Source organism: Panthera uncia (genome assembly GCF_023721935.1).
Source record: "Panthera uncia isolate 11264 chromosome C1 unlocalized genomic scaffold, Puncia_PCG_1.0 HiC_scaffold_4, whole genome shotgun sequence".
Classification (NCBI taxonomy): domain Eukaryota; kingdom Metazoa; phylum Chordata; class Mammalia; order Carnivora; family Felidae; genus Panthera; species Panthera uncia.
The window spans coordinates 42916517-42944172 of NW_026057585.1; the positions used below are offsets into that span (position 1 = coordinate 42916517).

At 37.2% G+C, this 27656-nt stretch overlaps 1 protein-coding gene and 1 pseudogene across 4 annotated transcripts in view; both read left to right on the plus strand.

Annotated features, from left to right (window-relative positions):
- Positions 1–27656, plus strand: part of SLC44A5 (solute carrier family 44 member 5) — a 314929-nt gene that overhangs the window by 199083 nt on the left and 88190 nt on the right. For all 4 annotated transcript variants that reach the window (XM_049616997.1, XM_049616996.1, XM_049616995.1 and 1 more), the window contains one exon: positions 10195–10268. In XM_049616997.1, the coding sequence (XP_049472954.1) occupies positions 10195–10268 (74 nt within the window). The remainder of the gene's footprint in view (positions 1–10194; positions 10269–27656) is intronic.
- Positions 7314–7690, plus strand: LOC125912503 (cytochrome c oxidase subunit 6A1, mitochondrial-like; annotated as a pseudogene).

The following is a 27656-nucleotide window of genomic DNA, read 5'->3' on the forward strand; positions in this document are numbered from 1 at the left end:
CAACTTTCTCACACACACACACACACACACACACACACACACACAGAGTACATGACATAACCTGAAGCTGTGGGAACAGAACAATAGAAAAATTTTAGACAAGGTGTCTGGGAAGGAGAAGAGAAGCTGGGAACATGTGGAAAAGATATAATTAACCCCTTCAAACACAAGCTCTTAAACAATGTTTCTCTCACAAAATTACCCAAATCTCTACTAATAGTGAAGAGTGGAGGAATAGAGGTAAAACATTTTTTAACTCACGTAAAATTTTACCCTGAATAGCCCAAATTTTGAGTTTGCTGACTTATTACCATCAGTTCGGATGATCTGTCCACTTCATGCCACACTCTGAAGTTTGCCAACTGTATCTCAGGGAAGCTTGGAGGGTGGCCCCAAAGTGCATTGTCCTTCAATAAAGCCTCATGGAGGCGAAGCAGTCCTATTTCCTGGAACAGACTTCTGCAGTAAGAATCTGAGAGGTAACAGATGACTTTAATGACATTGTGCAGGTGCCAGCAGAACCACAGAGGAGCAATGCTTCTAAATTGTGAGTTATAAACGCAGCCATGTTGTAGACAGATGTATGCAGGTGACACCAAGAACTTAAGAATAGGAGGTGATCATCCGACTGGAATTACAGGCAGTGGACAATCCCTAAACTGAATCATTAAACACAAATGGATGATCTGTCAGAGAATAATGACTTTTAGGACTTTCATTCTCGCTCTAATGCTTGATAATAATGACCTTTCAGAATGGCTGATATCGTTGGAATTTCATCTGCTACAAAGAAAGAAAACCAGTAAATGAATCAGTTTCTGAATGAAGGTAGAAAACTGTCCCTGAAAAGAAAGCAGAATGACAGTTGTTGGAGAGTAAGAACTGGTGTAGAACTGAAATATGCATTTAACAAACAAAACTCTTTCATTACCTCCTAATTTAATCTCATGGGGTTGTGTAGGGCGGAGGAGGAAGGGAGCGGGGGTGGGGGGTGGCGAGGGGAGAGAGAGAGGGAGAGGGAAAGAAACAGAGACAGAGACAGAGAGACAGAGTGGTGCTGAATTATTTTACTGGAGACAGTAATGTCCAGGTCATAAGCTTAAGCTTGACACAAAAAAAATTGAATCCCCAGACAACATGTCACTATATAGAGAGCTCCTCCTCCCACAAAAGCCTGAAATTTGAGACCTAGCACTTTTAATTTCACAAGAGCCTGCTTATGATACATTAGCCTGTCAGCAGTAAGAGGTGTGTTTTAGTGACCATTCATGTGATTGTATTTCTGTAACATGCAAGGCTCTGTACCAAAGGTTGCCATAGAGGACTTTATGGTGTAGGTCAAAGGTCTGCAAGGTTTCCATAAAGGTCCAGGTAGCAAATATTTTAGGTTTTTAAGGCCAGATGGTTTCTACTGCAACTATTTAACTCAGCCACTGTAGCACAAAAGTAGCCTTAGATAATATAAATATAAGTAAATATAAATATAAATATATACAAATAAGTGTGGCTCTTTCCCAGAAATCTTTATTTATGGACACTGAAATTTGAATTTTGTATAATTTGTATGTCATAAAAATTTTTTAACCATTAAAACTATAAAAACCACTTTTAATTCACAAGTTATATAAAACAGACAGTAGACTAAATTTAGCTTAGTCTAACCCCTTGGTCTAGGTTATAATAAATGGAAGATAGTTGCTCTGAGGATGTACAAACAAAATTTCTGTAAGTCTACAAAGATTAGAGGGAACTCTTACGTCAAAATTTCATGAAGGAGGTGGTGATATTTGAAATGAGTTGAAGGACGGAATTTTAATTTTAAAAAATTTTACATTTAATTATTTTTTACATTTCTATTCACTCATTTGATACCATATTAAGCTCATTCCTAGAAAAATCTTAAATTCAAAGAATATGTGACACTGAACAAATATATTCCTGTATATTGTGACCCAGCAGTGATTATGTTTTACATGCTATAATTTTCTATGGTAAGAACACTTAATATGAAATCTACCCTCTTAACAAATTTTTAAGTGCTCAATACAAAATTGTTAAATGTAGGCACAATGTTGTACCACAGATCTCTTATATCTTATCATCTTGTGTAATTGAAATTTATACCCATTGAACAGCAGGTCCTCATTTTCCCCTCCCTCCAGTGCCTGGTAACTACTGTTCTACTTTCTGTTTCTATGAATTTGACTACTTTAGGTATCTCATATAAGTGGAATCATCAGTATTTGTCCTTTTGTGATTGGTATATTTTCCCTAGCACAGTGTCCTCCAAGTTCATCCATGTTTATCCAAAAGAATTGAAATCAGGGTCACAAACAGGTATCTGCACTCCCATGTTCATTGCAGTATTATCCACCATAGCTAATATGTACAAAATGTAATGTCCATTACCAAATGAATGAATTTTTTTAAATGTGGTACACACACACACACACACACACACACACACACACACACACACTGGAGTATTACTCAACCCTAAAAAAGGAAAAGAATCCTATCATGAGGGATTTTGTAGATGGGTTGGAGATCCACACAGGGACACTTTTGTGGGTAAAAGGGAGCACTGATAATGGTTACTCCAGGACTAAACCCTGGCTGTTCCATGCAAATTTGGACATATGGGTTATTCCAAGAGAAGAAATCTAAAGGGGCATTAGCAGAGAACCCTGAGTATAGTCAAGGGAGAGGGCATGGGTGTACTCAATGAATGAAAAAGCCCAAGTTGGTTGAAGCACATTGAGAGGAATGGTGGGAGATAAAGCTAGAAAGATAGTGTGGGGCTTGAATTAGGATTGAACTTGTAGGTTCTTAAACATAAAGCCAAGACATTTGGAAATTACTAAATAGATGGTGGAGAGGCACTGCCATTTTTTAAACAATGAAATGACATCATCACATAACAGTGATAATCAGTGATGTGCAGACTGAATTGGATCAAGCAGAGACTATATGCAGGAGTCCAATTAAGAGACTACGGCAATAGCTTGAAGAGAAGATCAGAGAATTTGGACGGAATCCAGGTAGCAGGAATAGAAAGGAAGGGGTAGATGAAAGACACACCAGAGAAAAGGAGTCAAGAGAATTTGTCAATTGAATATAAAAGATAAGCTAAGAAAGGGAAAGTCAAAGGAAACTCCCAGGATTTAAATTGAGGTTAATATAGACATAGTATATTTGTGGGTTCCAGATAGGAAGGATGGGGATATCTGCAAACACATAATACAATTGGGATCATATTCTTCATACTGCAATTTGGAAAAATAGATATGTTAGAAACGGTATTTCTGTAGTTTAACTTTTGAAAATACTTTTACACCAGGGCAGCTCAATCTGAATAGGGTTTTGAATAGCTTTCTGATAAATGTGAAAGTGAGCATCTTGTTTTGGAAAAGTTGTTCTTTGATTTGGAGGTAGGGTGAGGGAGAGACTTGGGGCATATTTCTCTTTAACTATTCTTTCTTTCTTCTTTCTGGGACCCGGTGGGACGCAACACATTTTAGTTTATCACAATGGTTCTTAGTGCTTTCTATGAAAGTAAAAATGAATCCACCTGAGGTATAGGTACAGCTATGAGAGGTCTCTAGCTAAAATATGATTGAGAATGATTTTCAACCATGAGCTGGTATCACCTAGTTATTTCTATAACTGTCTTGAGAGTCTTAAAATTATCCAAATTAAATCTTTAGTTTTTAAAAACAACTCATTTCCCGTGGTTGACTTCGAGTTTCAAGACCAGAAATGATACAGAAACTATAACAACAGTAGAACAGATCAATGAGACCAGGAGCTGGTTCTCTGAAAAAATTAATAAAATTGATAAACCCCTAGCCAGACTTAATCAAAAAAGAAAAGAGAAAGGACCCATATAAATAAAATCACAAATGAGAGAGGAGAAATAACAAACACCACAGAAATACAAACAATTATCAGAGAATATTATGAAAAATTATATGCCACCAAATTGGACAATCTGGAAAAAAATGGATAAATTCCTAGAGACATATAAACTATGAAAACTGAAACAAGAAGAAATAGAAAACTTCAACAGACCGAAAATGAGCAAAGAAATTGAATCAGAATCAAAAATCCCCCCACAAACAAAATTCCAGGCTCAGATGGCTTCCCAGAGGAATTCTACCAAACACTTAAAGAAAAATTAATACCTATTCTTCTCTAACTGTTCTTAAAAAAAAAAAAAAAAAAAACAGAAATGGAAAGAAAACTTCCAAACTCATTCTGTAAGACCAGCAATACCCTTATTCCAAAACTGGATAAAGACCCCACTAAAAGGAAGAACTACAGGCCAAAATTCCTGATGAACATGGATGGAAAAATTCTCAACAAGATACTAGCAAATTGAATCCAACAGTATATTAAGAGACTCACTCACCACGATCAAGTGGGATTTACTCCCGGGTTGCAAGTGTGGTTCAATATTCTCAAATCAATCAACGTGATACACAATGTTAATGACAGAATAAGAACCATTTGATCCTCTCAATAGATGCAGAAAAAGTATTTGACAAAGTACAACGTCTATTCATGATAAAAACCCTCAACAAAGTAGGGATAGAGGGAACATACCTCATCATAAAGGCCACATGTAAAAAACCCAATAGCTAATATCATCCCTAATGAGGAAAACCTGAGAGCTTTTCCTCAGGATGTCCACTCCACCACTGTTATTTAACATAGTACTGGAAGTCCTAGCCTCAGCAATCAGACAACAAAAAGAAAAAAAGGTACCCAAATTAGCAAGGAAGAAGTCAAACTTTCACTATTTGCAGATGACATGATATTCTATATAGAAAACCCAAAAGACTCCAAAAAAATTGCTAGAACTGATACACTAATTTAGTGAAGTCACAGGATATAAAACCAACACACTGAAATCTTTTTTGCATTTCTATAGACCAATAATGAAGCAGCAGAAAGAGAAATCAAGGAAGGAATCCATTTATAAATTGCACCCAAACCCACAAGATACCTAGGAATAAACCTAACCATAGAGGTAAAATATTTGTACTCTGAAAACTAGAAAACATTTATGAAAGAAAGTGAGGAGGACACAAAGAGATGGGAAAACATTCCATGCTCATGGATTGGAAGAACAAATGTTATTAAAATGTCTACACTACCCAAAGCAATCCACATATTTAATGCAATCCCTATAAAAATACTAAGAACATCTTTCTCAGAGCTAGAACAATCCTAAAATTTGTCTGAAACCACAAAAGAACCCCCAAATAGCCAAAGCAATCCTAAAAAGAAAAACAAAGCTGGAGATATCATGATTCTGGACTTCAAGCTATATTACAAAGTTGTATTGATCAAGACAGTATGGTACTGGCACAAATACAGACATATAGATCAATGAAACAGAATAGAAAAACCAGAAATGGACGCACAACCATATGGTCAACTAATCTTTGATGAAGCAGGAAAGAATATCCAACGGAAAAAAGACAGTCTCTTTAGCAAATGGTGCTGGGAGAATTAAACAACAGCATGGAGAAGAATGAAACTGGACCACTTTCTTACACCATACACAAAGATAAACTCAAAATGGATGAAAGACCTAAATGTGAGACAGGAAACCATCAAAATCCTAGAGGAGAACACTGGCAGCAACCTCTTTGACCTTGGCCACAGCAACTTCTTACTATACATGTCACTGGATGCAAGGGAAATAAAAAATGAACTATTTGGACTTAAGATAAAAAGCTTCTGCATAGTGAAGGAAACAAGAAAACTAAAAGGCAACCTTTGGAATGGGAGAAGATATTTGTAAAGGATATGTCTGATAAAGGATTAATATCCAAAATCTATAAAGAACTTACCAAACTTAACACCCTCCCCAAAGAAATAACCCAGCTAAAAAATGGGAGGGCATAAATAGACATTTTCCCAAAAAAGACATACAGATGGCTAATAGATACATGAAAAGATGTGTGACATCACTCATCATCAGAGAAATACAAATCAAAACTACAGAGAAATATCTCCTCACACCTGTCAGAATGGCTAAAATTAACAACATAGGAAACCAGCAGGTGTTGGCCAGGATGAGGAGTAAGGGAAACCCTCTCACTGTTGGTGGGAACGCAAACTGGTGCAGCCACTCTGGAAAACAGTATAGAGGTTTGTCAAAAAGATAAAAATAGAACTACTCTTATGATCCAGCAATTGTACTACTGGGTGTTTACCCAAAGGATACAAAAATACTGATTTGAAGAAATACATGCACCCTGATGTTTATAGTAACTTCATCAACAATAGTCAAACTATGGAGAGAGCCCAAATGCCGAATGACTGGTGAATGGATAAAGAAGATATGGTGTGTGTGTATATATATGTGTATATGCACACACACAATGGATAATTACTCAGCCATAAGAAGAATGAAATATTACCATTTGTATGGATGTGGATTGAGTTAGAGAGTATTATGCTAAGCGAAATAAGGCAGAGAAAGACAAATACTTAGGATTTCACTCATAAGTGGAATTTAAGAAACAAAACAGATGAACATAGTGGGGAAAAGAGAGAGGCAAACCAGAAAACAGACTCTCAACTGTGGAGAACAGAGTTACTGGAGGGGAGGTGGTTGTGAGGGATGGGTTAAATGGGTGATGGGCATTAATAAGGGCACTTGTGATGAGCATTGGGTGTTATATGTAAGTGATGAACAGCTAAATTCTACATGTGAAACTAATATTACACTGTACATTAAGTAACTGGAATTTAAATTAAAACTTGAAAAAATAAAAATAAAAACAATTCATTTCCTATAGAATACTTAGGATTATGACAGATGCCCTGAAGTAAAAAGAGATGAACAATAAGATGCTACGACTTCTAAAAATTTGAATTAAGCTTCTGCTATGTTCCTCACAAAATGGTGCCCAAGTTATATTTGATATTTTGTCCAAATTCAATTTTCCAATAGTTTTATATTTTTTTAAGTTTCTTTATTATTTATTTTGAGAGAGAGAGAGAGAGAGAAAGAATCCCAAGCAGGCTCTTCACTGTGAGCACAGAGCTCCAAGAGGGGCTGTATCTCATCAACAGTGAGATAGTGACCTGAGCTACCCAGGTGCTCCCAATAGCTTCCTAAACAGTATTCCCCCCCCCCCCCCCGGACGGAGTATATCTGAGGAAAGGGAGAAAAGCATTAATGGGGAAAAATGGCAGGTAATTGTAATTTCCTGATTTTACACACACGTGGGCACACACCCACAACCCTATTTTAAGAGGAAATTTCTAAAATAACAGAGAGGTTCATGTTGAAAATGGCGGAGGCAGCTGGGTGCCAGATTTTGGGGCTGCTAGGTGGGTCCTGGGCATAGTTGAACGGGTCTAGGTGGAGTGGCAACCACAGTGATGAGGGTTCAGCTCGCCTGTGGAATGCCCTCACCTACTTTGTAGTGCTTTCCGGCATGGGATTGATAGTGCTGAACATATTCCTGAAGTCACACCATGAGAGCACAAGAGAGCAGAGTTCTTTGTCGCCTACTCCCATCTCCGCATCAGGTCCAAGCCCTTTACATGGGGAGATGGTAATTACACTCTATTTCATAACACTCACGTGAATCCACTTCTGACTGGCTATGAAGATGAATAAAGAGAACTTGGACCACTACCCAGTGGGGACCACAGCACTGGTCTGGACCATGAATCTGCACTGGGAGGAGAAAAGTATATGGGACCTTAAGCTCAACTTCCTTACTTGTGTTGAATGATGACCAGTATACTGATATTCCATCCCTTTGCTTTAGGAGGAGATAACTTAAATAAATAGACTGGACCATGAAAAAACAAACAAAAACAGAAAAAAGGAAACAAATCACTACAGGAACAAATTCAGAAACAGGAATGTTTTATCTAGAAAAACTCTCCTGCTTTTTGAGATGAATTTTCTATTCATAATTTTCAGTTTGTTCAACATTCTTTTGTGTTTAAATAATATAAAATTAAGCAGTCTGGCCAGGGGGTATGGTCCACTCTTTCTCTAAATCCGTGTACCAGAAAAACAAAGCAGACTTGAATACATTATCCTCCCTGGTCTCAGAATATAATCCCCAACACCTGAAAGTGTGAATTATTGAGAAATGCTATTCCACTATGATAGGAACTGCTGGGGGGTGGTTGTGTGGGCCTGGAGTAGTCCATGGTGCTGTAGACTGTCCTTGGCACCAAAAAAAGAGAGAAACCATAGTGTAAAACCTAAATTGGACCAAAACTCCAACTAATGCCTATTTGTCAGTGCCAGTAGCTGATGAGTATGGGTTTTAGTCTTAAAAAATTTCCTTTTGGGGTCTGCTTCTTTGTGCCTTGTCCTTTCAGATTGGTAAGTTTCCTACATTCATCTTTCTAGTATGTTTACCCTTCCTTGTGCTTGCTACATAGCATCATAAATATGTAACATTATAATGCTATGTAATATTAGTTTATTATAAAAAAGCATTATAGTACATATTATATATAATGTGAGTATATAGATATAAACATATTATAGAAAATAATTACAAGATGGTGGCCAATTTGGCTGATGCTTCTGGTCACACCCACTCTCCCTCTTCTTGGTAGTTATTATTAAACACAAGGGCTTTGACAACTCCAAGATTTCTAATTAAGGCACACCAGCGTTCTAATTTTCCCTCCTTTAGTTCCCTATCTGCAGGCATCACACTAATTTAACAACTGCTCTCAATTTAACAACCCCTCTGACAGGATGAAAACCTGATCCTGAACAGGATATGTCAGAATTCATGTGAACCAGATACTCACCTCACCCCCAAGCAGGTTTTTGCTTTTCAGTGACTGTCAAAGAAAGAAAGCTAGAGCACCTGTTTCTTCCCTTTTTACTACTATTCTCATAATTCTTAGACAAAATGAAATTTAAAATTCCTGGGTTGTATTTGGATTTAAGCAAATGATAGTTTGTTTCTGGATTGAGCATGATTAACTTTCTCTATGAAAGATTCATTTCCTATTGAGGTAATAGGAACATGTGAAAAAAATTTAGATATGGCTAACTTGAGGCTTTACAGAAAATTGAAATAATATTAGAATAAGTACTAAATTAAAAGTGTTAGGCATGGGAGACCTAGATATTTGGTTTACCTTACCCTCTCTCTACCTCTCTCTCACGGACCTTAAATAAGTCAACTCACCTAAAAACCTAAAGGTATCCTTAAGAAACTCACAATGTATGTGAATGCAGTAAAGGTATAGTAGGGCTTTATCAATGTAAGGTATTATTGTGTCTGTTACTGTACAACTCCTATTCGTTATTATTACTACCACCATCACAAAAAATAGTGTGTAACCTCAACCTCCCTGTGCTAAAATATTAGAGTATATATCCATATGCCCTCAAGAGCCAGAAGTTCTTCCTATGAAAATTCTCATGTGCAACTTTTAATCCTCTCAAATAATTTAATCTTTTTTCTTTACTAATACATTTTTCATTAAGTTTTCAAGTAGAGAATAGGTGTATTGTTTTTCACTTTCAAGCATTTGGCCTTCCAGACCACTTATAAGCTGAACAAGATATAATATTAGAAGTAGGAAATACTTTAGTTGAAAGAATTGAGCATCTCTACTGGATTTTAGCCTGATTTGTGATTCTTAGAAAATCACTGAATCTCTATCAAGCCAGATTCTCTCTAAACCTAATTTGGCAATATCTAATTTATAGAATAGTTGGTAAAAGTACAGTTTTGAGCCATTTTGTTTTTTAATGCATTAGATACACTATTGTTAGTATAGTTGCACCTCTACACCCCATAGAAAGTTTGTGTAGTCGGTCATTTATTTAATAAATAGTATGCTTTAAATATGTGTATAGAAAGATAATGGAGAAAGGGGGAAATAGATGTTTTATATGTTGATGTTGTTATATTCCAGTCTCTAAAAATATCTTACAAATAAAGAAGCAAGAGAGAATAAACGTGAAGAATCCTGGGGAAACTTCTTTAATCATGGAGCTATGACCACTCCATTGCTAATGAAGCCTTTGATTACAGAAATACATCTGATAAACCTTTCAGAATTACTGGGTATAAAATGGCATATCACAATTATTATTTTTCCCCTTTCCCATATTTGTTCACTAAATAAGATGTCGTGTTGGATCGCTTTTAATTCTTTATTCCTTTTTGTTTTTAGGAGTTGTACAGATGTTCTGTGCTGCATAATCTTCATACTGTGCATTATTGGCTACATTCTTTTAGGACTTTTGGGTGAGTAAATACGGGTATAGAAGATACGTAAAATTTGCTAATGAAGTAACTAAGTCAATGTCCCATTTTTAAAATTAATCATTTTCTTCACAAAGCCTTGTTATTATTGATTCTTGTCTTTTCTGGAGGGAATGTGCCTCACCAGTACTCATTGGGTAGCAGATTCAATGAATAATAAACACAAAGTAATTTATTCAAAGACAAACCCTAATTACTTAAGTAAGTACAATTATAAAGAAGGAAAAAAAAATTATGGTTTCTTTTTAATCACTTTTGAAATTCTGTTAAGCTGCTAATTATGTTCATGTTGCTGTTTACTAATATGTACCAAGACCTAGATTAGTTGAGATAATACATAAACTTTTCTTTTTATAAGCAAATTTAAAAGAAGGAACAATCATTAAGAATTTTACCACATAATTCATTGATGTTTAAGAAGTCTCATTGTCTTTGCCTACCAGAAAGAGATATTCTGTTGTTTACTGTTAGCTTAAAGATTTTTCTATGAAAGTGAAAATAAAGAGGATAAATATACAAATTATTTGCATTTTTAAAAAACTAGCAGAGGATAGTGAATATTTTCTGTAAAAAGTTTCACAATTGCATGTAAATATATCACTATTTCCCTCTGAGACTTAAGTCCTGCCCCTTAGATGCTGACTTAGGAAACTTTAATATATTATTATTAGAGCAGGGGCCAGAAAACTTCATTAATTCTAGTACCAATAATGAATGGCCTAGAGTTAGTGTGGATAGAATGCATAAGTAGCTGTGCCTACATTGGAAACAATGGAAAATGCTCTTCCCTGTTCTTCAGTTTTATCTCCCATTAAGAGAAATACTTTGAGAATAGCAATTAAAACTAATTTCCAAAAGATCATCTCAGTAATATTATGCAAAAGCTATACAGAATTGGAGAATTCAAAAAAGTAAGGCAGGAAGAAAAGTAGGGAGAGAAGAATAAAGGAGAATAAACCACAAAATTAAATAATGTTTTCTAAGACCTTCAGAAGATTCCTTGGTTATTTCTTCAGAGTATTTTAACTTGAAAACATTAAAGCCATTATAGCACAATACACAGTCTATAAATTGAATATTACAACATAAATTTCCTTACAGAATTAACAGAATTTTAGCTTCTCTAACTTTGGGACACATTTTTCTGATCTAATTTTTTTGGTTGTTTTTACTTTTTGTCATAGAATTGAAATTGGTTGCATAAGAGAAAGAAGAGTTGGAGTCAAGTTGATCTAGGGTTTGCTTGCATTATTTGGTGGACTTGGGCTGGTTTCTTAACCTCAATTTTCTCATCTGTGAAATATAGGAACACTACCTACTTTGCAGGGCTGTTGTGAGAAGTAAATGAAATGATATCCAGGTATACAAATAATAGTACATAATACTGCTAGGCAGTATTTCATTTGCTGCCATTGTGTATTCCAGTTGTTCTGAATTTTAAGAAATTGTTTTTAAATTAATTTATTATATCATCTCTCTATGGCAACCCATAATTTTGGTTATTAAAGTTTGAATGCACACAGAAACTTCACAAGGATCTCTTAGTTTGCCTGGAATCTTTCCATCAGGGGATCTTCTGGCATAACAAATAAGTCTCCTCCATATCTCAGAGCCAGTGTGTTGTAATCCACAGAGAAATGTGTTCTGTCCTTATATAGAACTGGGAAAGCCACTGCCACTCTCCTGTTGACACAGTAGAGAAAAGGGATGGGAGTGCACACCGTCATTCCCTATGGAGCAAAATAAGGACTTTGCTTCTTTAAGATCTCCGGATTTGGTTTATAAATACCTTAATTAATATAAATAAGTTGGAGGATAAATGTTCCTCAGTGAAAAACTGTGTTCAATACTGGATTTAGTGATTCTTCCACATTAATCCTGATGCCACTGATTAAAACGAATGACTCACAAAATTTACTGAATATACATGTATACATATGTGTGTGTGTATTTATATACTTTTCTCATTCCTGAACCACAAATAGTCTAACTAGTCTAAAATAAACTTACCTCTTCAGTTATGTCTTATATTGGATTTAAAGGAAGAACGGCAGAAAACGATTAGCAGAGGTTACCAGGAGTGTGAAAAATTTTTTGGCATGAAAGAATATATACCTTCACCTGAGAAAAGATGATGTTATCTCAGTCACACCAATATGTTATAAGTAGTGTGAAAATCAATAAAAGGAAATATTTTTAAAAAAATTTTAACGTTGATTTATTTTTGAGAGAGACAGAGTGTGAGTGGGAGAGGGGCAGAGAGAGGGAGATGCAGAATCTGAAGCATGCTCTAGGCTCTGAGCTAGCAGCACAAATGTGGGGCTTGAACTCATGAACCATTGAGATCATGATCTGAGCCAAGTTGGCCACTTAACCGACTGAGCCACTGAATGCCCCAAGGAAATCTTGTTTAAGATGGAGTTGGGAGGCCAACAGAGGAGCTCTCCTGCCTGCCACTCGTCATTGATTGCACATCCAATGGGAAGAGAGGTACCACCCAAGTCAGTAGGACTTTACTTATTTATTTTAAAAGATACAAGTGTTTTTATTTTATTTTTAAGCTTTAATTCCAGTATAGTTAACATACAGTGTTATAGCAGTTTCAGATTTACAATACAGTGATTCAACAAGGTCAGTCCTGCTTTAGCTGCTACTTTACTATCCCTGCAGAAGGAAGAAAAGTCTCACCCCAGCAACAGCCCAGCCAATGAGAGACAGTCACAACTCAGCACATGAAAAGCCACTATACTTCACTTCCCAGGTTACTCCAGTTGAGTTTTTGATTATAATAGCCCTCTCAACTTCCTTTTTTGCCCTATTAAAGGAGTGTTCCTCTTCAGTTTTGTTGTAGCTTGCTCTGCTATTCCCAGGTAAACCTGTTTTTGCCGGTAAACCAACTGGCAGTTTTATTTTAAAGGTTAATAGTGGTTTGACATCTTTTGCCATTTTGTTAGATCAGGACCTTCTAAGGCATATCTTCCATCCATTTCTTTTCGTAAGGAGTTTTACCATGAAAGAGCCATGTTTCTCACAAATTCAGCTGAGGAAAAAAACAAAAAAACAACCTGTTCTTTGCCCTTTATGTGGAATATGGCCAGCTAGGTAACACTTGGATGCAACAAAGGCACTTGAAATTTTTCTGTTTCAGAAAATTTTTCTGCTAATGAAAAGCAGAAGTGGAGTCTGGATAGAAGGTAATCACATCTCCTTGAAAGATCAAACTAACGTTTATGATAATAGCTCTCTTTTGTCCCACTTCACTGATGGTTGCTATTCAATTATTGTACTAGCTAGAAAAAAGAATTGGAATATTTATTATGCAAATTGTCCTTTGTTATCCTTGTGCTAACATTATGCAATAATAGCAGAATTTTAACATTTAATAAATTTTTCTTTTTCTTTTATTTCCTCTTTAAAAAAATTAATTCTAGTATAGTTAAAATACTAGTTTCAGGTGTACAATACAGTGATTCAATTCTATACATTACTTAGTGCTTATCAAGGGAAGTGTACTTTTAATCCCCTTCCCCTATTCCACCCACCTCCCCTCTGATAATCATCAGTTGTCTATAGTTAAAAGTCTGGTTGTTGGTTTTTTGGGTTTTTTTGTTTTTGTTTTTTTTGGTTTGTCTTTTTATTTTTCCTTTTTGTTTTCTTAAATTCCACGTATGATCCAAATCATGGAATTTGTCATATTTCTTTTCTTTTCAAATGTATTTCCAGTTAAGTGTGTTAGTTCGTTGTGTTTACGTGGGATGCACCTGAAGTTAGGGTCCAAAGTTTGTGTTTGTTTTTGTTTTTCTGTCTTAGGGATAATTATCCCTGTTAGTTGAGATGCTAGGAAATTAACAAGAAAGTAAAATAATGTAAACAAGCCGAGAACTCTCGCCATGCTGTGAGAGGCCTAAACCACGTGGAGAAGCCCTGTGTAGGGAACTTGATCAGCAGGCTCAGCTGAGCTCCCAGAAATAGTGTTTGACATCAGCTTCATAAGGTTTTCAGATGATTGAAGCCCCCGGCAACATGTGACTGCATAAAAGATCTCAAGAGCCCCAGCTGAGCCTTCCCCAGATTTCTAACTGCTGAAATCATGAGCAAAATAAAATGGTTGTATTAAGCTAGTGGGTTTAGGGGTGTAAAAACAGATAAGCAGAACAAAATTTTGTACCTGGAAGAGGGATGCTACTTAACAAAACCTAACACATGGGCATTGGTTTTCAAACCAGGGCATGTTCAGAAACCCAATGGATTTTGAGGAAACTGTCAGAGTTCGAAGGAAAGTGAGAAAAATGCAATTAGAAACAGGAGAGAAGGGCACCTTGTGACATAGTGTTGAAAGTTTGGCAGCATTGCTGCTCCTGCTGCTGCAGATGGTAATGTGGGAGGCAAGAAATGTACCTAATGAATTCAGTGATCTAGCTAAAGATTGTGCTTAGGAGAACCACCAGCTCTGAAGAACATCATCCACACCTGGGCCTTACTTAGGTGATGAGATCCAGACCCTGAGCCTGAGCCTGATTCTTTAATTGGATGAGGCTTCTGAGGACCTTGGGAGAGTATAAACGTATTTGATTGTGGAGGGAATGTAAACAGTGTGTGGCCAGAGGCTGGACTATAGTAGTTTTAATACATGGCTGTGACTTCTTTGCCCCTCTTTCTGCCAAGAGGTATGTGCCTGTGTCTCTTTCCCTTGAATCTGGTAAAGCTTAGGATTGCTTCTTTAATAGAGAAATGAACTAAGCCAAATAAGACTAGTTAAGGGCCTTGACATGCAGGTGATGTATAGATCATTGCAAAAGATTAAAGGAAGGTCATCATGAGTCCACTGGACCTCTCAGTAGGACTGAAAGTACCAAGTACAGAGAGGAGGAGGCTTAAATTCTTCATAATTCAGTCTTAAATCCTTCATAGGATGAGGTAGAAAATAAACAAAATAGCTAAGTTAATATCTAAATGTGGTCAAACTTGACTCCATCATTTCTGGTATTAAAGTATATGGGGGTAATAATACAGCCACATGTGTACTTTTCTATTCATTGCTTCAGGAAGTCCAGCATATCATTCCCTTCCCTGACTTGAACTGCCCCAAAATGCCCAGGAAGGTGAAGTCTTACTTCCAGTTTCTAGGTGGAGAGAGAAACCTTATAGTCTACTGGAGCTCTGACATTTTGGTTGGTGCTATTTGGTATCATTTCTTAGTCAGTTACTCATCTGGATCCTTCTACTATTGTAGGGTTTCCTACACTAGGATCCAAAAATAGAGCTTTTTTTTAATGTTATTTAATGGGGTACCTTGGTGGCTCAGTCAGTTGAGTGTCTGGCTTTAGCTCAGGTCGTGATCTCATGGTTTGTGACTCTGAGCCCCACATTGGGCTTGCTGCTGTCAGCGGAGAGCCTTCTTCGGATCCTCTGTTCCCCTCTCTCTGCCCCTCCCCCCACTTGTGCTCTCTCTAAAAACAAAAATTTAAGTAATCTCTACACCCAACATGGGGCTCGAACTCATGACCCCAAGATCAAGAGTCACATGTTCCTCTGAGTGAGCCAGCCAAATACTCCCCAAAATATAGCTTTTAAGTCTTTAGGTAGTGATCAGTCATTTCTCCTCAAAGCATGACTAGTGTCTGAATGCAGCCCCTACTCTTTTAGGCCCTTATGATGCCTAAGTACCAGCTCAGTCTCTGCCTTCAAGGCAGGTTCCCTTTTGTAGTATTTAAATTCCTTTTGGCCCTAAGACCTAATTCAGGGTCAGTCGTTTCCATCCTAAATTAAAATCTCAGGGAGAAAAGTTTGAATTCTTCTTTCTTATAAAGAAAATTGATCCTCCCCAAACCAAGGAGTATAAAAAAAAAAAAAGGGAGAAACCATGTTTTCTTAACTGAGAGGTCACTCAACTGACCTTTTGAGGAACAAAAATAATTCCAAGGTGACTTTGATTCTGTCTATACACGGAAGCAATGAACAGTTCATCTTACTAATAAATAAGTATAATTAAATAAGTTATGCCTCCCCAGGTGTCCTGTTATAGTTTGTGAGCTTGGTGGTAGGATCCTAATGTTCATGGTAAGGGGAAACTGGTGATGGGCAGTGGCTCTGATAGGATGTCCCACTATGTTTTTAGTCTACTTGGGAACGAAAATGAGCATGCCTATCTGATCACAGCTTGGAAACATTGTTTTAGCACAGGAAAACCATTTCTTCCAATAAAAAAGTAAGAAATATAAAGCATTCTAGTTCCCATATTTTATTTTTTTTAAGTTTGTTTATTTTGAGAGAGAACATAAAGGAGGGGGAGAGAGAGAGAATCTCAGGCAGGCTCTGCACTGCCAGCCTGACACAGGGCTTGAACAAAAACCTGTGAGATCATGACTTGAGCCGAAACCAAGAGTCAGGTGCTTAACCAGTTGAGCCACCCAGACTCACCTCCTTTATTTTTAAAGTTGTTCTAGTAAGCTTTTCTTTTTGAAAAAAGTTTTCTTTTGGGGTGCCTGGGTGGATCAGTCAGTTAAGCATCTGACTTCAGCTCAGGTCATGATCTTAAGGTTCATGGATTCGAGCCCTGCATCGGGCTCCCTGCTGACAGTGTGGAGCTTGCTTGGGATTCTCTTTCTCTCCCTCTCTCTCTCCACCCTCCCCCCATTCACACTTTCTCTCTCTCAAAAATAAATAAACTTTAAAAATAAATAAATAAAAATTAAAAGTTTTTCTTTAAAAAATTTTAATTCCAGCATAGTTAACATACAGTGTTATATTAGTTTCAGGTGTACAATATAGTAATTTGACAATTTGATACATTACTCAGCACTCATCCTGATCAGTTTATGCTTAATGCCCTTCCCCTATTTCACCAATCCCCACCCTCCACCCATAACCATCAGTTTGTTCTCTATAGTTGAGTCTGTTTCTTGGTTTGTCTGTTTTTTGTTGGTGTGGGCTTTTTTTCCCCCACATGTGGGTGAAATCATAAGATATTTTGTCTTTCACTTATTTCAGTTAGCAGCATACTATCTATACCTATGTTATTACAAATTGCAAGATTTCATTCTTTTTTAAGGCTGAGTAATATTCTGTTGTGTGTATATATATCACTTCTTTATCCATTCATCTATCAATGGACACTTGGGCTGCTTCCATATCTTAAGTTATTGTAAATAATGTTGCAATAAACATAGAGAAGCATATATCTTTTCAAATTAGTGTTTTTATATTCTTTGGGTAAATACCCAGTAGTGGAATTACTGGGTCATATGGTAGTTCTATTTTTAATATTTTGAGTAACCTCCATAACCTGCATATTGTTTTCCGCAGTGGCCACACCAGTTTGCATTTCCATCAACAGCGCATGAGAGTTCCTGTCTCTCTACATCCTAGCTAAAAAAACTTGGTGTTTCTTGTGTTTTTGATTTTTGCCATTCTTACAGGTGTGAAGTGATATTTCATTGTGGTTTTGATTTTCATTTTCCTGATGATTAACGATGTTGAACATTCTCTCCTATGTCTGCTGGTCTACTATGTATCTTTTTTGGAGAGATATCTGTTTATGTCTTCTGCACATTTTTAAATTGGATTGTTTGTTGTTTTGGATATTGAGTTGTATAAGATCTTTATATATTTTGGATACTAACACTTTATTGGATATGTCATTTGCAAATACCTTTTCTCATTCAGTAGGTTGCCCTTCAGTAGGTAGTTTTGTTGATTGTTTTCTTTGCTGTGCAGAAACTTTTTATTTTGATGTTGTCCCAATAGTTTATTTTTGCTTTTTAAAAAATTTTTTGAGAGAGCATGAGCAGGGGAGAGGGGCAGAAAGAGACAAAGAGAGAGAATCTTAAGCAGACTCCACGTTCAGCATGGAGCCCAATGTGGGACTCAATCCCACAACCCTGGGATCATAAACTGAGCTGAAATCAAGAGTTGGACACTCAACCAACTGAGCCACCTAGGCATTTCTAGTTTTGCTTTTATTTCCCTTAGGAGACATACCTAGAAAAATGTTGCTATAATCAATAGTCAAATTACTGCTTATGCTCCCTTCCAGGATTTTTACAGTTTCAAGTCTCACATTTAGCTCCTTAAGCCATTTTGAGTTTCTTTTTTGTGTATTGTGTAAGAAAGTGGTCCAGTTTCATTTTTTTTTTTTTTGCATGTGGCTGTCCAGTTTTCCCAACACCATTTATTGAAGAGACTGTCATTTCCCATTGCATATTCTTGCATCCTTTGTCAAAGACTGACCACATAATCATGGGTTTATTTCTGGGTGTTGTATTCTGTTTCATTGATCTGTTTATTTTCGTTCCAGTCCCACACTGTTTTGACGCTATAGTTTTTTTTATGTAGTAGTATATATTGAAATCTGGGATTGTGATACCTCCAGTTTTCTTCTTTTTCAAGAATGCATTGGCTATTTAGGATCTTTTGTGGTTCCATACAAATTTCAGGATTGTTCTAGTTCTGTAAAAAATGCTGTTGGTAGTTTCATAGGGATTGCATCAAATCTGTAATTGTTTAGGGTAGTACAGACATTTTTACAATATTCTTCCAATCCATGAGCATGAAATATCTTTACATTTGTTTGTATCATCTTCAGTTTCTTTCATTAATGGTTTTTTTTTTCCATTTGTATATTAAATACTTCTCATCCCTTCACTTTTAATCTGTATGGGTCTTTAGGTCTGGGAATTGTAGGTAGCATATAAATGGATCTTGCTTTTTTTATCCATTCTGTTACCCTATGTGTTTTGATTAGAGCATTTAGTCCATTTACATTCAAGGTAATAGTTGATATGTATGTACTTATTGCCATTTTGCTACTTGTTTTATGGTTGCTTTTGTAGTTATTCTCTGTTCCTTTCTTCCCTTACTCTCTATCATGGTTTATTGGCTTTCTTTAGTCATATACTTGGATTCCTTCTTATGTATTTATTTTTTGCTTATCTATTACAGGTTTTTATTTGTGATTGCCATATTAGGTTTATCTTATGCATATAGCAGTCTATATTAAACTGATGGTTGCTTAAGTTTGAGTCAATTCTTTACTCCTCTGCCTCCACATTTTAGGCATATGGTGTCATACCTTACATTCTCTTATTTTGTGAATCCCTTGATTGATTTTTATAGATGTACTTAATTTTACTGCTTTTGTGCTTCCTACATTTTTTATTCCTGCTTATGGTCTTTCCTTTCTACTCAAAGAGTCCCCTTTAACATTTCTTGTAGGGGTGGTTTAGTGGTAAATTCCTTTAACTTTTGTTTGGGAAATTTTTTCTCTCTCCTTCTATTCTGAATGATAGCCTTGCTAGATAGAGCATTGTTGGCTACAGGTCTTTTTCTTTCAGTACATTGGTTTTGTTTTGTTTTTTAATAATTTATTGTCAAATTGGTTTCCATACAACACCCAGTGCTCATCCCAACAGGTGCCCTCCTCAATGCCCATCACCCACTTTCCCCTTTCCCCCAGCCCCATCAACCCTCAGTTTGTTCTCTGTATTTAAGAGTCTCTTATGGTTTGCCTACCTCCCTCTCTGTAACTTTTTTTTTCTTCCCCCTTTCCCCTCCCCCCGGTCTTCTGTTAAGTTTCTCAGGATCCACATATGAGTGAAAACATATGGTATCTGTATTTCTCTGCCTGACATATTTCACTTAGCATAACACTCTCCAGTTCCATCCACATTGCTACAAATGGCCAGATTTCATTCTTTCTCATTGCCAAGTAGTATCCCATTGTATATATAAACCACATCTTCTTTATCCATTCGTCAGTTGATGGACATTTAGGCTCTTTCCATAATTTGGCTATTGCTGAGAGTGCTGCTATAAACATTGGGGTACAAGTGCCCCTATACCTCAGCACTCCTGTATCCCTTGGGTAAATTCCTAGCAGTGCTATTGCTGGGTCATAGGGTAGATCTATTTTTAATTTTTTGAGGAACCTCCACACTGTTTTCCAGAGCGGCTGCACCAGTTTGCATTCCCACCAACAGTGCAAGAGGGTTCCCGTTTCTTCTTTCAGCACTTTGAATATATCCTACCATCCCTTTCCGGGCTGCAAAGTTTCTGCGAAAAATAATTGGCTCATTGCCTTATAAAGTTTCCCTTGCATGTAATTGTTTTCTTTTCTCTTGCTACTTCTAAAATTCTCTCTTTATCATTACTTTTTGTCATTTTAATTACTATATGTCCTTGTGTGGACCTCCCTTGGTTGATTTTTATTGGAACTTTTCTGTGCCTTCTGGATCTAGATTTCTGTTTCCTTCTCCAGATTTGGGAAGTTTTCAGCTGTTATTTCCTCAGATAAGTTTTCTTCCCCCTTCTCTCTTTCTCTTCTTTCTGGGACCCATATAGTGTGAATGTTATTATGCTTGATGGTATTCCTGAGTTCCCTAAGTCTATTTTCATTTTGTATTATTTTTTCTCTTTCCTATTTGGCTCAATTGCTTTCCATTACTCTGTCCTCCAGGTCGCTGGTTTGTTTCTCTGCTTCCTCTAGTCTACTATTTATTACATCTAGTATATTTTTAGTTTTAGTTATTGTTTCTTCATCTCTGATTTGTTCTTTTTTTATGTTTTCTATCTCTTTGTTGAAGGTCACTGCTTTGGGTGTTCTCTGCTGACGGGAATACTGGAGAGCACAGGTCTACAGGTGAACGTGGGGGCAGAGTGTGTGGGTACCAGCAGTGTCCTCACTGGTCCGCTTCAGGAGTGGACCTTCAGCTGCCTGGGGGAATTTCTGCTGAAGCTGTTAATGGATGGGACAGATATGCAAAAGCCCACAGGGGCAGGCATACTGTTAGCACACTAGGTGGAAAGTGTTCAGGCTGCACTAGTTCCTGCAGGTGCCTGTGTATTTAGGCTGGGAGTGGAGGAGGGACATGTCACCTGCCGGCTCTTTTGTTCTTAGAGAAGTCTCCCAAAGATCCCTGCCCCTCCAGCACAGGCTCTAATATTAGTAAATACATCTCCATCCCCTGTACCCCAGGCATTTTTAAAAAGTGCTGCTTCTAGGGACGCTTGGCTGGCTCAGTCAATAGAGCATGCAACTCTTGACCTTGTGGTTGTGAGTTTGAATCCCACGTTGGGTGTAGAGATTACTTAAAAATAAAAATCTTAAAAAAAAAAAAAACTACTTCTATATTGTATCTCAGAGTTGCTATTTGTTATACTGTTTCTTTAAGGGTGGGGACTCTGGTTTATCATCCTTTGGCCCTCCTAGAGCCAAGCAGCTGATTTTGAAGTTCCAGATGTTAAGCCCCATGATATTAAGACCTTATGAAATTAGGCCCCTATGGTTTTCAAAGCTAAATATTATGGGTATTCATATTCAAAGTGCAGGCCTCCTGCCTGGAGTGTAAGGTTCTGTTTCTCTTTCTTCCCTGTGCGCATGGCATGCATCCCTCCCATGGGCAGTCGTGTGGGTCCATTTAGCTCCCCACTGTGTTTCTGCCCTTCCTATATTTTCCATGTGGCCTCTTCACTACATTTAGCTATGGAGAGTCTGCTCTCCCAGTCTTTCGGTAGTTTTCTGGGTTTTTACACTTATGTGGATGTTATCTGGTTGTATCCATGGAAAGAAGTGAGCTTAGGGTCCTTCCCATCCTTTCCCCAGAAGTCAAGTAAGCTTTTATCAATGAAAAATCTGTTGTGTCAACCAGAACCAGTATTAAATGTCCTTTTTCTTTCTTTACAAATATATAAACATTTATTAAATAAACTATATACCTATACTTCCTTTTTTTTTGGAATTCTTTATCTTACGAAAGGAAAGACTTAGTTTTGACTGTTACTTGAATAGATTTTTTTTAGCATTGAGTGAGATTTATTTCTGTTTGTTTTATTTTGCTGAATGCATGCATTCCAGATCTTTGCAAATGGAATATGGTTAGCATGAGAGAGACTGATTTGTGTTCAAGGACATGACCCTAAACTCACCATTGGGTGGAAGAGGCCACCTGTGAAATGATAAACAACATTTTTCTTATCCAGGCAACTGGATACAGGGCTGCTTCCAAAAATGTTTCTACAGCAGAAGTGTCATCAACACAGATTTTCAAATTCGGTATCATGTGTCCTATTATCTGCTTCATTGCATTTGTAAATTGCTTGTGTTAAAAAGCCATAAGCACAATTTGGCAGGCCTGTTTCTCACATATTAAAACAGTTAAAATGTACCTTTAAGGGATACAAAATAATGATTTGAAAGCCAACATTCCCAACCAGCAAGTGTTTAGGGAATGTCTTAGCTGCCCCAAACAGATTTGCAGTTAATTTTTAAGTGTCAGTGCAAGCAGTTGGTCTAATCACATTTTCTCCTTGACAGAGGGCTTTTTAATGGCTGCAACTTCTGACTCAGCCCTAGAGCACAACAGGAACATGCTTTGCAAATGTTGAAATTGAGAGCTAATACTAGATAATAATGCTTGCTCCTGGTACTTCAGTAACATACATTTCCTTGATAGGAGTGAAAGATAATTTTCTTGAGTAAAATTTTCACCCATCTTTTACCAACCTTTGCTTATCTGCTATGAATTACTCAAGTAGTATTTTACAAATAATTTCTCCTCTGTTTCTCTTATATACACCAACCCCACCCCCACCCCTCCCCCACACACAAATGTATCTGCTTAGCTAAAAGTGGTCTTTTGAAGTTATTTCTAAGACAGTGAGAAAATTAGGGGATGATTGATCTAGATTTATATCGATTGCTATATCACTTTGTCATTTGGTTTTATTCACCAAAATAACCCAGACAATTTAGTTTTAGAGCCTGTGCTCTTAACCACCATACAATATTGACTTTTATTTAATGAAGAGGGTGATGAGGATTCTTTGTAAGTAATAGAGATTACTAAGAGGAGGTCAGAGCAGAACCCCATGATATCCTCCTAATGCTTTTCTCTCCTTCTCTTCCCCTGTTAATTTCACACACTGGGCTTAAAACAGCAAGTGTCAAAAGAGTCAGTGGGAAGTGGATATTCTTTTGCAAGCAAAAACAATGAATACTCTAACAGTTTCATCTTAACCACGTGAGCCTGAGTATGTGTTTACTCTGCGGCAGTGTCATTGTTTACATTCAGTGGTTGTTTGCAAAATTAGCGTATTAAGTACACACTAAAAAGAGGAGCATGTTCTTTATGGTAATCGATACATAGATTTGGTTTTTTTCCTTTAGTTAGTGCTTGTCCTATAGAGTAAATAAAATGTCAGGCAGTATCTTATTCTTTGTTTTGTTTTGCTTTGGCCAAGAAGACCTCAAACGATTTCCCATGAAAAAAAGGTATATTTGCTACTAGATATTAGTGAATATTCCATGTAGCATTTTCAGATGTAATAAATTATGTCAATTTTCAGGAATGATGAGAGATCTTCCTTCATACGAAGTAAGGGTATGTTGCCAATTATGGAACTACAATTAAGCAAACACCAAGATGAGTGATACTGAATATATGGTGACCTTGACTTTTTCAAGGAAAATTTGAATAGGAAGAGAATAGCGCCTCTGCTGTGGGTTGTATGCTGACTCTGACAACCTTATTATGCTAAAACCATCTCTCTGTAGTTCATTATAGAAAATAACCTAAGATACTGCCTGTCCATCCACATGTGAAACCATGAGACAGCCTGTGTATGCACCACAGTGTTTTCCTTTTCCTTTCTAGTACCCACCATGCCCTGCCCCACACAGGGCCTTTTTCCATGTATCCATCTAATGGAAGCCTCTTTGTGCCTCCATTCATTTTTCAGGTCTCAGCTCCTGCATTACCTCTCCAGGGACATCATCCCCGACCTCTCTCATTTGGTCATTTGCTTCTATGAATCCCTGGCTTTGTGCCATTTATTGCTTCTTTGCAGTACTTGTCAGAATTGAAATTTCATGTTTACAATTTATTCATTAAGATCTCTTTCCCCCGATAGACTCTAGGCTCCTCTAGCAAGAACCTTTATACAACCAGGGTCTAGCATAGTGCTGACACATAGTAAGTACTGAAAAATATTTGTGGAATGAATGAAGAAAAGAACAAATAAATTTCTGTCCTCATTATTTCTAACTACTTCTTTACCTTAAAAAAGCAGAAAGATACATCTTCTAATGTGAATCAAAACCTTAAACAGATCATGAATAGTGATAGGCAAACATCTAGAATAACTAGAAAAAGTATGTTAAGGTACGCAGCTTAGAGTCGGTTTTGCTAATAAAGAATACAACAAAGATGCTGTGAAAAACTAATTTAGTTTCTTGGCTATTTGGCTGTTTTTCCATTTTCTTTCACTTCCTTGGGTTTGTTGTTGCTGTTGCTGTTGCTGTTGTTGTTGTTGTTGTTGTGTGTGTGTGTGTGTGTGTGTGTGCCTATTTAATCTTTCTTTAAAATATATTTTCCCTCTTTTACCTTTTACTCTCACCCCTCCCATTTCCGACTCTGAAATATAGAATGTGTGTCTTTCTGCTCTTTTCTTTTGCCGTCCCTTGTGGCAGTAACTTCTGACAAAAGAGAATCTGAAATCTTTTATCTCTGGTTATTCTGTTTACTCTTTTGTTCTTAATAAAGTCCTAAACGTCTTGTTGAATATATCTACAGTTCTAATCTTGGGTAGTCTTGTCAGTTACTGAGAATATAGGCTGAGTATTTTTCCTTTTCCCCTCTGGGCTCCTTCTCTACCTGCTCTTCACCCTCCTCTGTTCCGTAAGAGACTCGTATATAAATCATGCGGATTACATCAACAGGCTCTCTTGTCCTGTGGCTTCCTATATGGTTTTGCTAGTGAGAGGTATCAACAGTAGATTGGAGGGAAGGAAAAGGGGTTTGTGAAATGTATTCTTTTGGCTCTCTTGCTGGTGGGTCACTTCAGGGTAGCTATACCTCTCTCCCTAAGGCTTTAATTCTTATCAGTTTTGCTTTTTTCATTTGGCTTCTCTTTCTGAGTTTGGGTAACCTTTTCCTTCTTTGTCCCTTCAGGCATAGAGGTGGAAGTGACTCCCAATTGTTGCCATCCTCTGGGTTCTGTACCAAGTCTGGTTTCCCATTACTCTACCTATAACTTTGTAAATATTTGCTCAACCCTTTACAATTATCCTGTGTGAGTGTAACCTGTATTTCCTACTAGAATCCTGCTGTATTCTAAAAAAATAACAACCTAACCTTGACAGGTATTGCTTCCTAAGTAGTGCTTTAACTGGATTTTCCATAGGGTATTCAACTGTTCCATAAGGCTGGCTGGTTCAGGGTTGGTCATTCACTGCTAGCAAATTTGTCACATAAGCACTGTTAGGATCCAAGTCAGCCTTTCTGAATGAAACTCCATGTTATCCTAATCCCCACATAATCTTCATCCCTGTTGTCATGATTACTTTTTCACAAAATCATGGAATGAGTGCTTTAACCTTTGATTATTGAAAGATACCTCTACACAAGGGTCTTGACTAAGCAACCGCATGGAACATCAATATCTTCATATTCTAGGTCCATTTTGAGGTCAGTCCTTCTAGTTATTTCTCAAACTTCCTTGACACTGATTGTCTAATGTTCTTAATTTACAGTTCATGATAACGTGATGAAGTTGTTGGCTTCTGTTCATAAATAGATTAATGATTCAGCTCATCTCTTCTTTCAGCTAAAGTAGATAACGAGGAAAATTTCCCTTGATCAGTGCCAACAGATCCTCCTTAGCCATCTATAAATATGGTTTAATTTTATCTTTCCCAGTCAACTATCATAGGGCCCTTTTCATGAGTCATGGGGACTTGTTAAGACAGTGCCTCAGGAGTCAACACACTATTATTGTGAGCAATCTTCGTATGTAAGTTTCTTGTGCCTTCATGATCTTCTCAAGCACTATATGACTATACCTCTTCTACTCAATAATGGAGCGCTTCTGGGCACAGCTAATTTTAGGCTTGATGGATCAGATAACATCCAGTTTATAATGGGCTTCTTATGTCATTAAATGATCATTCAGAGTCCAGGAGCAACTTCTCAAAAGAACTGTTATTTGCTGAAACAACATGGGTTTTCTCCAAAACCCTGGGAAACTCCACTTGTGATTCTTAAAAAGGCATTTGTCACAGGCCCCATACAGCATCCTGTTCTGACAGATAGTTTAAGCACCATTGAGTCCATTATGCATATAGATTTGCACAATAGCCTGGATTATCTGAAAAAAATTTATTCTCTTGGCTGTACTCATATCTGGCAGGTGATTAGAGTTGTGCCTCTTTCTTAATAGAGAATGCAAGGTGCAGCAACTTATCTTTCACTTTGAAAGAGATAGGTCTACTGGACTCCTAAGGTCTCTATTAGAAGACTCTTGCATTTCCATGCGATTTATTTCCCATACATTAGCATACATAAGACTTTCTTTTTTTTTTTTAATTTTTTTAATGTTTATTTATTTTTGACAGAGAGAGAGACAGAGCATGAGCAGGGGAGGGGCAGAGAGAGAGGGAGACACAGAATCTGAAGCAGACTCCAGGCTCTGAGCTGTCAGCACAGAGCCCAACACGGGGCTCAAACTCATGGACCATGAGATCATGACCTGAGCTGAAGTCGGATGCTTAACCGACCAAGCCACCCAGGTGCCCCAGAATACATAAGACTTTCTAAGGCATTGAGATTACATGCTTTCCAGTATTCTCCAGATCTTTTCTTCAGGATGCCATCAATGTAAGGATTCTGCATGGTATCCTGTGGAGTAAAGATATTATCAAAACCCTGCAAACTAAATTGTGGCAAAGAGCTAGGAAGTCCTATGACCTTGAAGAAAGATAGTGAGGATGCAGTACTATTTCTGCCAGGTGAAAGCAAATTCCCTTGGTGTTTTCTACTTATTGGCAAAGGGAGAGAACTTTTGTCAGATCAACTGTTGCATCCAAGGTGGCAGAGGCCACTTTAATTTGTTCTAGTAGAAAGACTACAACTTTTGAAGAGCAGTTAAAATTGAGGTCATAACTTGGTTAAGCTAGAGATAATTCATTACCATTCTCCAGAAGCCATCCTCTCTCTGCACTGGCCAATCAGGGTGAAACATAGTTTCCTTAGGGAGATTGTGTTAATTATACAATAGTATTCTACTAAATATGAATGTGTTCACTTCTATATCTTCAGAGTCTTTGTGTGCCTATCACAAGTAAGGCCCAATGAATGAATGACTAAATGGATGGAAATATGATTGAAAATTCAGTATGAATGAATGAATGAGTGGGAGTTTCACCATATTCTAGATTGGCATTTTAAAGCTTTTCATATTGACTTTAGGAATTAAAATTATTTTTTTAATGTTTATTTTTGAGAGAAATAGAGCACGAGAGGTAGAAGGGCAGAGAGAGAGACACACACACAGAATCCAAAGCAGGCTCCAGGCTCTGAGCTGTTGGCACAGAGCCTG